Source organism: Petaurus breviceps, unplaced genomic scaffold (genome assembly GCF_028583685.1).
Source record: "Petaurus breviceps papuanus isolate PSGF00001 unplaced genomic scaffold, PetGlider_PUasm1.0 90740, whole genome shotgun sequence".
In the NCBI taxonomy this organism is placed as follows: Eukaryota; Metazoa; Chordata; class Mammalia; order Diprotodontia; family Petauridae; genus Petaurus; species Petaurus breviceps.
This window is the reverse complement of record NW_027187330.1, coordinates 5,147,867-5,159,983: the sequence shown is the minus strand read 5'-3', so window position 1 is coordinate 5,159,983 and position 12,117 is coordinate 5,147,867. Positions and strand designations below refer to the sequence as shown.

Genomic DNA, 12,117 nt, shown 5'->3' with positions numbered 1-12,117 from the left:
CTGACCTCAGGAACCCCCAGGCCACGGGGACTGGGAAGGTGCGGGGAGGGCGCAGTCCGGAGAAGAGGGGAGAGCCGGAAGGAGGAGGCGGAGCCCGCCCCGGACCCGGCAGTGCCGGGGGGAGGGGCCACGCTCCGGGACGGGAGGAGCGACGCTGTCCCCGTCACCGTACCCCGGGCGCGGCCTAGGCCGCGCGCCGACTGAAGACACGCCCCCTCCTTCCCCCACCTCCCTCGCGCGCGGGCACGAACGGGGGTGTGGTCGGGAGGGGCCCGCGCTTCGGTCGTCATAGAGGCGGCGGCGGCCGCGGTGGCGTTGGGGGCCGGGGTTCCCCCCCCCCCTACCCCCGGCAGGCAGTGGCGCTGGGCGCGCACGCGCCCCCGCTCTTCCTCCACGTCCCCGCCCCCGCGCCCCCTGCGCTCCAGCCATTAAAAGGCGTAGCTCTGGCTGCAGTCCCGGAAAGCGCTTCCTTTGCTCCCCGTTAGGTTGCCAGCACCGAGAGGGGAGGAGAAAGCAGCGGCCAGGAAGGCAGCCTCGGCTCGATCGGCCGCTCCCTCCCACCGGCCCCGCAGTCCCCGTCTTCGAGCCGCCACCCTCTCGGAACCGCCGCCGCCGTCATGTTCCGGTACCTCGGGGAAGCGCTGCAGCTGTCCCGGGCCGGGGCCTCGGCCGCCGCCGCTACGGAGCCCGCCGCCGCCGCCCTGCTCCTGCGGGCCCGGGGCCAGCCCGCCGCCGCCGCACCGCCGGCTCCTCGACGCCACTACAGCGAGGCGGCCGGGGCCGGGGCCGGGGACGACGATCCCAACTTCTTCAAGATGGTGGAGGGCTTCTTCGACCGCGGCTCCAGCATCGTGGAGGACAAGCTGGTGGAGGACCTGAAGACGCGGGAGAGCGAGGAGCAGAAGCGCAACCGGGTGCGCGGCATCCTGCGCATCATCAAGCCCTGCAACCATGTGCTGAGCGTCACCTTCCCCATCAAGAGGGACGACGGCTCCTGGGAGGTGATTGAGGGCTACCGGGCGCAGCACAGCCAGCACCGCACCCCCTGCAAGGGAGGTGAGTGATGGGACCCCAGCCGCAACCCGTGCCCCAGGGGGGCGAGGGGCGCCAACCCTGCTCCTCCAACCCCAGCGAATGTGCCCGGGGGAGGACACCCACTCAGCCCCTCCAACCCCAGCAAATGCCTCAGTGGGGCTGGGAGCGTCCACCCTACCCCTGCTGCAGCCCCAGCGAATGTGCCCAGTGGGGCGGAGGCGCCCACCCAGCCCCTCCAAATCCAGCGAATGTGCCGGGGGGGGGGGGGGACGCCCACCCTGCTCCTCCATCCCCAGCCAATGCCCCAGTGGGGCTGGGGGCGCCCGCCTGCTCCTCCCGACCCTAGCCAATGTACCTAGGTGGGGTAGTGGGCGGACCGAGGCACCCCTGGGAAGTTTTCTCTCTAGGATGCACCATTTGGGGCTGTTGGTGCTAAATGTTTCCAATTAAAATAAAGTGTAGGTTGGGATGTGTGGAAGAGGACACAAGACAGCCCCCTCCTATTCCTGACAGGGCTACGACCCCTCCTTACCCTGTCTGTGCAGAGGGTGCCTGGTGTCCCCTTTAAAAAGTCACCGTAACTCCCACCCTTTTACTGAAGGAGGGCTAGCCAGCGAGTGTCATTGCAGACGCACTTGAAGGTTTCCCGGGTCGCTCTCCATTCCGCTCTGGGCTCAGTTGCTCAGGAGGTATTGGTTGTTTTTTTACCGGGTCGCCCGCCCGCTCTCCCTTAAAATCAGTGCCCCTCGATCGCAGGCACTGGGGTCAGAGCGCTCGGACCTTCGGGTGTGCCCTCTGTTCCCTGAGGGCTCTTCCTGCCGGTTTGTGCGGTTGGTTTTAATTTGGGGAGCCCTGGGCACCCCCAAGATGCCCCAAAGCGTTTGACTGGTCCTCCAATAAACAAGTGCTTGGACTGCCAGGCTAGAGGCGCCTTCTGGCCGGCCTGCCAGCCAGTAGAATGAAAGAGCTCCAGGGGGTGTGGTAAGGGCGTGGCCAGCTGCTGATTAGGGGCTCTGAGAAGGGCGTCCCGCCAGGGCTCCCAGGCGGCGTGAAACCCCGTTACCCTGATGCACGAGTGTGTGTCTTGGAGCTCGTCTTCATTTCCCACCTTGCTTAAGTCCTTTACTTTTCCTGTGCGTTCATCCCTTTGTGCAAAGAATCCTGAGCAGAGAGAGGCTTCCTATTAAATAGGAAACCAAGTTGGTCTTGGAAAGATCGTTACTTAGGTTAGTTTTGTGATCAGGGCAGTAAATCTAGAGGTGGAAGAGGCTTTAAGAGCCTCCTACCTGTTCCCTGTGAGGCCTAAAGGGAAGTTTATGTGCCAGTAAGCGGGGAGGAGTGTCAGGACCCGGTGTTATTTATGCCACACTGGGCTTATTTATGGGCCATTCTCTTCGGCCAGCCAAGTTTAAAATGTGGTTCACAGAGACTTGAGAAAAAGATCTTTCTACTACAAAGAAAATTTGGGCAATTTCTAGTGGTCCCAGCTCAGGAATAGCAGTTGCTTGGAACTGCATTTTAAATGAATGATCACCAGCTTAATGATTTACAGAATTTTACTTTATAAATCTGTATTGACACCACCCATATATGTGACCTTGGTGAGTAACTGCCCCCGTGGGTCATAGTTTCCTGATTTTGTGAAGTAGAAAGGCCATTTGGATCAGACTGCTAGAAATAAGAGACATCAGAAGCTCCTCATACAACCCCCTCATTTTACAGATGTAAAACTGAAGCCCAGAGAAGTTATCATTTTTCCAAGGTCACACAGGTAGTGTCAGAGGCAGGATATGAACCCAAGTTCTCTGACTTCAGAGCCAGTACCCTTTTGAGGACTCAAGTGCCATGTCCTGAGCATGGGTCTTTAGGCCTTAGTTTTTAATTTTTTTTAAATCAGTGACTTAACTTGAACAGAGGGATATTTAAGACATCTACAAGCAATGAGCTAGAAGTGTAGGCATTGGGGATCTCGAACATGATAGTGGTCTTTTTACTCCATTGCTAGTTTTAATTTCAAAACCTCTGAAAGGTCGAATTTCTTTCTGACCATCTTTTTAAATAAAGGGGAACCATGTACAATGGTTGAACCATGTAGAATATGAAACAATTGGAGCTTAGTGCAAAGTCATATCTTCCTCCTGTTGCTGCAGCAAAATCCTTTAACACCGAAATATTGAATTTAGCAGCAAAAAATGGATGACTTTTTATAGTACAAATACTTTAGGAAACTTAAGAGTATCTGAAGTCACCAAACACTTAAAAAGCTTGAAACAGTTCTGAGAAAGATCAGTCTCCACACTCTGAATTAAATATTTTACGTTTAAACCATTAAGATTTGAGGAGTAATCTCTTCCATGTATTATGTGAACCTCCACCACTCTTCCCCCTAAGAAAAAAGAAACTAGATTTTTCAGATGAGTTCTTAATTTGTGCAAATGGTTCTCCCGAGGCTACACACACACACACACACACACACTCCAGTAATGGTGTCATTTTGAAAAACAACCAATTTTTGGACTTCCTTTTAGAATTCTTTTTTTTTTAAGGGGGAAAGGCAAGGCAGTTGGGGTTAAGTGACTTGCCCAAGGTCACACAGCTAAGTGTCTGAGGTCTGATTTGAACCTCAGGTCCTCCTCCCTCCAGGTCCAGTGTTCTATTCACTGTGCCACCTAATTGTCCCTCTTAGAATTCTTTTAGAACTAATAGAGATACCCCATGATACAAATTTAGAATATAAAACTTTTACTACTTTATGGAATATGCTTTTCCAAATAGCTTGGCTGTTTACACACATCAAGTTCATATTGAAAGGAAGAAAGCAATAACTCACGTTTATGTATCAACTTTGCAAAGTCCTTTTCTCACAAAGATGTCAAATGATTTGCCAGTGACCACTAGAAAGTATTAGGTCCAGAATTTAAACCCAAGTCTCCTGATTCCCAAGTTCCATGCTCTGTCCACAACATCACACTGTCTACTGGAAGTATTTAGAGCAGATTTTCACAACCTGCCACTCACCAAAGGATTTCAAGCAGCCCATGAAAAACATAGAGGAAAATATCCTACATTTTTTGTGGGCTGCCTGAAATCTTTTGACAGCCTGTAGATTGTGCAGGCCTGATTTAGAAGAATATGCTGCAGAGTAATATTTTGAGCCTTAAACATTTCTTCCCAGGGTGACTACTTTGACAGGGATAGAACTCATTTGTATGTATCAACTTTGGAATATTTGCTTAGAGTCAATTAAAGTATGACTTTTTGCTTTATTATGTTACAATATATATCTTTAAGTTGACAATTTTGCCTACAGAACAAATTTCCTACCCATGTTTTGTTTGTTGAGTTTATTTTAAAAGACTGGTCGTTTTTATCATTTACATTTAATTCTATGGAAGATTATTTCTAGAATGTATTTGCACTAGGTACACATACACATAGATATTCATACTGGGCATATTTTAACTTGAAAATTTCTTGTCCCATCTTGATTCTGCTCAGAATTTAGGCTGGGGGATGTTACGCATAATGTGTTAAGTTTTCTTAAATGTTTAAATGTATACTATCTAAATGTTTAATCTTTAGAGTTTGGGGTTAATGTAGTTATTAAATATTGACACCCTAATGACTTTTATGGAAATAAATCAGCCTTTTTAATAGAACTAATTTATGTACTAAGACATAACAAAGACACTATTAGATATTTGCTAAGATCTAATTTGAGATATTTTCAGGAAACAGTACAGATTCTTTATAATACCTCTGATAAATACTTTGTAGATACATATTGTTTTTATTCTGTTATTAATAATTTTAGTGTTTCTAACTAATCATTAGGATCCTAGATTTAGAGCCAGAAAAGATCGCCAAAATCATCTAGTCTAGTGGTATCAAACGAAACTAGACGTGAGGTTCCTTATGGGCCACATATTGACTTGGAAAACCACTTTCATATGTTTCTTTTTTTTTTTTTTAACAACTTATGCCAACACAATAAAATCGGATAGGAACTACATTTTAATCTGGCTCCGGCCCCTGGAGCATTGTGGCTTGCATCCATTTCACAACTCTAGTCTCAACTCTATTCTGCAGTGGGATTGTGACTTTTCCCGAGGTCGCACAATATTAGAGGTGGGAATTTGAACCAAGGTGCTGACTCCCAAACTTGATACCTTTTCTACTACATCATGCTATTATCCTTAGTAAAATTCTTAATACTCTTAGTTATGTTTAAAAGTCATCATAACAACTTCATTTCATTTGCCTTTTTTTTACCAAAGAAATCCTAATAGTTATCATTCTTTCAGAGATCTTTTCTTAATATGCATTTCAATTGACTACAAGTCTCAAGATAGACATGAATGTACCTCATTTCTTTGTTCTCACTAAGTAACACTTATAGCCAGAATTCGAGAAAAAAAGAAAGCAATATGGCAAGCAAACAAGCTAAAGTGGCATCTTTTCAAAGACTTGAAGAAAGTATATTAATAACTTTACAAAAGGGAGGGCTCTGTGATCGACATAGGAGTTGGAAAATTTTATTCTCTGCTCATTGTTTCTCCCTTTTTGTTATAAATTTTTACAAATTATTCAACTCAGGATGTTAGCATATAACTTGGAAAACTTATATTGGAAAGAATGAGAGATTCATTTTCCTAGTGAGTCTAGCTTACCCTTGCTAAAGATTATATTTGACTAGGTTCTCTGATGGCTGAAAGAAGATTCATCAAACTGATACCCCCAGAAAACATCTTATAAGAATCCTCTACAACATATGCCAAACTAGATTATAGGTCGTTGTCCTTGTGAAAAAAATGGAAACAAACAAAAAACCCAGTTTCTCCTGTGACTTTTGATGATGTTTTAAAAATAATGTGGCCTTGTTGCTTTTATACAAAATGAAAGTCAACACCTTTTTCTTAAGATTTCAGAGGGGATGATATGACCTATGGATGCTATGATATGATCCATGGATCATTTTGTATCACTTAGTTTTCTAGTAACTTGTAATTTAAAAAAAATAAGGGGCAGTGATGTCCCCTTTTCAGAAAGACAAACATTTAATGCTTATTTGTGTAAAGTCATCCTAACAAATACCTGGGCATTGTTAATAGCGAAGCGAGGAGCATTGTCCTTTAAACTTCAGTGCTATGGCAATTTTTAAGAAAAGATCATTTTTGTTTAAAAAAAGAAAAAATTCTATAGGAAACTTTGGATTCATGTTATATTGTTTAAGAAGTGGTGTGAGTGTGTGTCGTGCAGGTATGTATGTGCATGCATACCTGTGATTGTGAATATATATATATATATATACATATATATATATGTATGTATCAGGGCCCAAACCATGACCAAGTGAGGCTTGGGTTATTGTTGGCATATCAGTGAGAGCCAATGATTTGGATTTAAGGAACAGTCCTTAAGAAAGAAATCTAGCTGGTAATTAGCTGGTAATCTAGCCAAGATATCTGTCAAGGTTTCAGTGATTGAAATTTATATTCCTTGGGTCTTCCCCTACTGATGTATAGGGGTGTATGTGCATGTATATGTATATATAATGTCCATATGTGTGTGTGTGTGTGTGTGTGTGTGTGTTTTAACTAGGTAAAAGAAGCCATTCTTTGCTTCATTTCTTATTATCTAGTCTTACTCACTGAATGGGCATTGCCTCAATCAAACTGAAATCTGGAAAAGCCCTTAACTTAAAAAGATACCTTAAGGTATCCCACTGCATCTGGGCCATCTCCAGACCTGATCTATATCTTCCCCCTGGACCCAGATGGCTCTGGAGAAGAAATTGAGGCTGGTGACTGCACAGCCCTTCCTCACTTAAATCCAGTTCACTTGAAAGTCACCTTCTTGATGTCATAGTTCTTTGAGAACAAAGGATAAACATCAGCGCAGCCTTTATTTTAAAGATGAGAAAAGGATATTTAAGTGGCTGGATTACCTAGATCGTCACAGAAGTGGCATTTGAACTCAGGACTTCTGAGTTAAGTTAAGCCACTATTCTTTCCATTGTTTTAATTTTCCTTCATGTTATTATGGTAAATTGTTTTCCTGGTTCGGCCCATTTCATTCTGTATTAGTTCATAAAGTTCTATATTTCTATGAATCAGTAATTATCAGTTTTATGCAGCAGAACAACATTGCATTCTATTGATATGCCATACTTTATTTAGCTATCTCAATTGATGGACACCTATCTTATTTCCAATTCTTTGCTATAGCTAAGGATGCTATTATAAAGATTCTTGTGTTATATAAGTCCTTTCCTCTGTTCTTAACTTCCTTTGGCAGTAAATACTTACTTAATATAATTATCTCTGGGTTAGAGCAGTCTACACAGTTTATTGACTTTGGGAGTATGATTCCAAATTGTTTTCCAGAATGGTTGAGCTCATTCATAATACCATTCTTTTGTTTTAGAGAAAATGATGAACTTCAGCGAAGAACTGTTTGTATATGGTTTTTGAACAATATCTGATCAGTTTCTTTTTTTTGTTGTTGTTGTTTTTTTGCCTTTTGGAGGGCAATTGGGGTTAAGTAACTTGACGAAGGTTACACGGCTAGTTTTTTTGTGTGGGTGTTAAGTGTCTGAGGCTGGAACCGAACTCGGGTCCTCTTGACTCCGGGGCCAGCCGTTCTACGCACTGCACTACCTACCTGCCCCGTGATCAATTTCTAATATGGATTGTCTGAATGAAAACTATCCTAAATCGATGCAGCCTTTAATTGAGATTCTCTACCACATTTCCTAGGAATAATATATGGAATATATGGTTTCCTTAAATGAAATTTTTGTCATTCAGTGATTATCAAAATCTTTGAGCCAGTTCTCAACATTCTCCCACCCCACATCCAGAAGTGAACAAAGAAGTCTCAGAGACCCTATTACCCAGAAAAAGAGCTAAAGCTGCCAAGGTCACTTTGTCCCTAGTATTGAGGAAATGAAATGTAGCTTTAATGGTTTACTTTGGTATCTTTGTCACTGGAGGAATGGTGGTTTCTTTTGAAAAAGAACAGGAATGGTTGTCATAAGTAATATTTCTAAAAACTTAATACTAAAGCTGAAATGACAAGTGTTATAAGAGCTAAGTCAGAGGACACTGTTGAAAACAAATGTAATTGTTTTATTGCTAAGCCTTCCTAGCTGCCATGTCTTTTGTTAAAGCAATTATCAAGAAAACAAATTAGTAATTGTATTCATGCAGCAAATTTTCTAATAAGAAAAAAAGTGCATCGTGCCATTTGCCCCTTTGGCAATCTGGTGAAACCCATGGACATTTCGGAATTATATTTTTAACGGCAAAAAATAAAAACTTATAGGATTCCAAAGGAAGCCAATTTTGTTGAAATATAGTTATCAAAATACATTTTTAAAATTAAGCTCTCATAGGCCTTGGATTCAGAACACCTTCTTTGTCCCTGTGAAAGCACAGGTTCAGGACAAAAAAAAATTCTGTAACAACATACAGTACATTTTTGGAGATGCATGAAAAGAACTAAAACAAGTTTTTAATTTCTAAAGAGTAAGACTGAAATCTAAGACATAACTTATTTCGGTAAACATTTATTAAGTACCTGCTAGGAGCAAGGCATTATGTTAGGTGTTTTTTTCAAAGGAGTAATTTTTAAATAGCTTCCTTTCTCCCTGTCTACCCTCACCCACCTTAAAAAGCAAAGGAATGTGTTTTAGTTAGCTGTGAACTTTTTGTTCTTTCCCTGAGAATCACACTATTCTTTATGAAAGTCTTTAAGAGTTTCCAATTTTTGAGAATTACTTCCTTTGCTAGAAGTTGAGTAGATGTGACCCAAATAACGATTTAGTAATGCCTGTCCAAGTTCATTAGGAGCACAGCCTTTTTTTTTCTGTTTCATGAGCAAAAAGTAGAGAGGAATCCAGCTTAAAATGTATTGTATTTTTGAGTCCTGGCCAAGTTTTAATGAAGGAGCAGAATCAAATGGAGAGTTGTATGTGACTGTAATAAATAATATTTTGCCTTACAAATAATTAACAAATTAATAATTTGCCTTATTAAGCAAAAGGAATTGTAGAGTCTCCTTAAGGGTTCATTCCAGGTGAAGGCATTTGCTATAGTTTGATTTCTAAATTCGTATAGGTAATAAAGGAACATTTAAAAATTTTATGAGTTAATAATTACTTTACCATACTCCAAGGATCTATAACTTAATTGACTGTAAGTATGCATTCTACAGGAACAAATGGCAACATCTTTAAATTTTAGATGTTCTTTGAGGATTGTTGTGGCCTCCAATTCATCACCTTCACTTGATTGATACACCAAACACAGCCAGGCTGGGCCTGATGTAAATCCATGTCCTTACTGGTTGGCACACAGTCGTGCCATAATGAGGCATTAGACCAGAACTTCGGTGAAGGCAAATACACACTGGAAAATGCTTATTGAATTGGGGCTGCAGATGGATGAGCAGAGCAGCACCACATTAGAAATGTCCTGGAACGCTGGGCAGAGGGGTTTGTACTTAATAAAATAGGCAAGGGGAATTTTTTCTAGCTCCTTGACAAGTAGAGAAGAATTGCAGAATCTGAGGTAGATAGAAGGGACTTGAGAGGCCATCTGGTCCTACCTGTACCTGAACAATCTTCTAGGTGATCCAAGCTGATGCCTGGAGAACTCCAGGCACGGGAGAACATAGCACCTCCCTGTGTAGTCCTTTTGGACAATCTCTCATTGTGAGGACGTTTTTCTTTAGGAAAAAAAATCTGCCTTTCTGCAGCTTCCACTGTTCCTAGTTTTCTGGTGCCTGGGTTTTGAAAATAATGTTTTTAGAAAGATTCTTCTAACAGTATCCAGGTTCTCTAAGATTGTGGAGTCAGGGAAACTAGCTCTGGTCATAATAAATTTTTAGAAACAAGGAATTTTTAAAAGTCATACTGGAATTCCTCATTTTACATATGAGGAAACTGAGTCCTAGAGCTAAATTCTTCAAGACAGCTGAGATAGTGGAGTGGATAGGACCTAGCATAGCATACAAATGTCTTCCCTCTGTAGGGCTGAGCCCTGAAGTCCTGGATGAGGGTGAGAATGACAGGGAAGGATTAATCAAAAGCACGATTTGAAAAGGTCCAAGGGTAGAAATTGATAGTGTGAGATACCAGAAGACAAGGTGGTACCTAGAGACAAGAAAGGATCCTGGGAAGAAGAGCTCATCTGGATGAAAGGGAAGAACTTTGAGCATATCCCAAGTGATCATTGGAAATAAAGGCTTTGTATGTAGGTTGAGCATCCTTGGCTAGAGGGTAGATTTGGAAATCATTCATATAAAAGTAGTTCTTGAAACTGTAAGAATGGATTAGCTTACCAAAACTTATAAGAGGATTGGCATTTTGAGGGTCAAAAGAAAAAAGTCAGAAGGAATGATGGGTCAAAAGATAGTATTATGTGATAGATTATCAGTAACTTCTTTTCCCCTATCTTAACCAAGTCTAAATATTTTTAACTTCAGTACAAAAGCAAAATAAATATGAGACCTGATGACTTGTTTATTTTCTAGCTTAGTAATATACATGGTTCCATTTATCAAAATAGGTTCAGTTAGAGTTTTTTATGGGGTCATATCCTTTTTTCTTTGATATAATTCTAGTACTCTATATGAACACTGTCACACAATTAGAGAAGAAAAAAAAGTCCATCTCTCAAACTTGATATAAAGAAAACCATTCAGCATTGTGCTGGTACCTATTTTTCTGTTCAAGATCTTTAAGCCCTGGGAGGGGTCTTGAGAAGAATAAGATTCTTGGACTCTTAGAGCTAGAAGGGACTTCAGAGAACATCTTTGGTTTTTTACTTTTGTTTTTTTGCTTTTTTTTTTGGAGGGGGGAGAGCAGGGCAATTGGGGTTAAATGACTTGCCCAAGGTCACACAGCTAGTTTGAGACAAGCTAGTGTCTTGAGACCTGATTTGAGCTCAGGTCCTCCTGACTCCAGGGCAGGTGCTCTATTTACTGTGCCACCTAGCCACCCCAGCATCTTTGTTTTTTAATGTGGGAAAACAAATCCAAACTGCCATTTGATGATGTGACCATTCAGAGAAGGGAATATGTAAAGTTTGTCCAGATTCTGTTTTAATGTATCTACCTTTACCATGTCTTTCCTGGTGAGGTTTCTATTAAATCCTCATCCCTTTCACTACATTCTTACCTGAGCACCCTAAATCCAGGACCTGACTGCCATACACCTCTGTGATAAGGTCATCAGACATGTTTGGAAGGAGCCTTAGATCATCTGATCCAGTGAGACCCTTTCAGGGGGTCTTTCGGGTCAACACTGTTTTCATAATAAGACATCTTAATTTCTGATGTGGTAAACATCAGTGGATGTAATGCCACATATACAAAAGGTAGTTGAGGGGATATCCTCAATTTTCAAGTATATAAAGGGATCCTGAGATCAGTCCAATCCCTGCATTTCATAGATGAGGAAAGTGAGACCCAGAGTTTCCTGGACTTACCTAAGACTGCACAAGAAGCAGAGGGTCTTTGGCCCAGGAGCAAAGAAACAATGCGACTCTGCTATTAATGTTAAACTCCTGCGTACGTTTTCTAGTCTTCTTTTTTCCTGACTGCTATGGTGCCTTTCTATAGCTGTTTCTTCCAACCCTTTCTCATTTGCCCTGGCCACAGGAATCTAGATCAACACACTTGTTAAAATTCTAGGTAAAGCTCTACCGCTAGAACATAATCATTGTCTGTCTTCACATCTCAGGACCCCCAGCACATAACGACTTGAAAACATCCTTATTCGAGCCACAAAGAGGCCAAGGATAAAAAGAAAGATCTCACACACACACACCACCCCGTATTTTGAGCAATCTATTTTTGTAGTAGAAAAGAACAGAAAACAAAATAGATGCAGATTCCCATGGATTAGTCTAGGGCTAAACAAATTGTGGTACATTAATATGATTCAGTATTGCTGTGCTATAAGAAATAATGTATATGAAGAATTTCAAAAAGCATGGGAAACCTGTGTGAACTGATGCAAAGAAAAATGAGCAGTGTGACTGAAAAGGACAGCACAGCACTAAACTAAATGTTGTG

General features: G+C 42.2%; 3 protein-coding genes across 3 annotated transcripts in view; 2 read left to right on the top strand and 1 right to left on the bottom strand.

The window, feature by feature from the left end:
• SHLD2 (shieldin complex subunit 2) overlaps positions 1 to 189 on the bottom strand; it is a 90,769-nt gene extending 90,580 nt beyond the window's left edge. The window contains exon 1 of the mRNA XM_069067199.1: positions 6 to 189. The gene's annotated coding sequence lies outside the window, so the exon portion shown is untranslated. The remainder of the gene's footprint in view (positions 1 to 5) is intronic.
• Positions 1 to 12,117, top strand: part of CPN1 (carboxypeptidase N subunit 1) — a 472,336-nt gene that overhangs the window by 244,010 nt on the left and 216,209 nt on the right. The window lies entirely within an intron of this gene.
• GLUD1 (glutamate dehydrogenase 1) overlaps positions 399 to 12,117 on the top strand; it is a 42,773-nt gene continuing 31,054 nt past the window's right edge. The window contains exon 1 of the mRNA XM_069067198.1: positions 399 to 1,056. Coding sequence (XP_068923299.1) covers positions 618 to 1,056 — 439 coding nt within the window. The 5' untranslated portion in view covers positions 399 to 617. The remainder of the gene's footprint in view (positions 1,057 to 12,117) is intronic.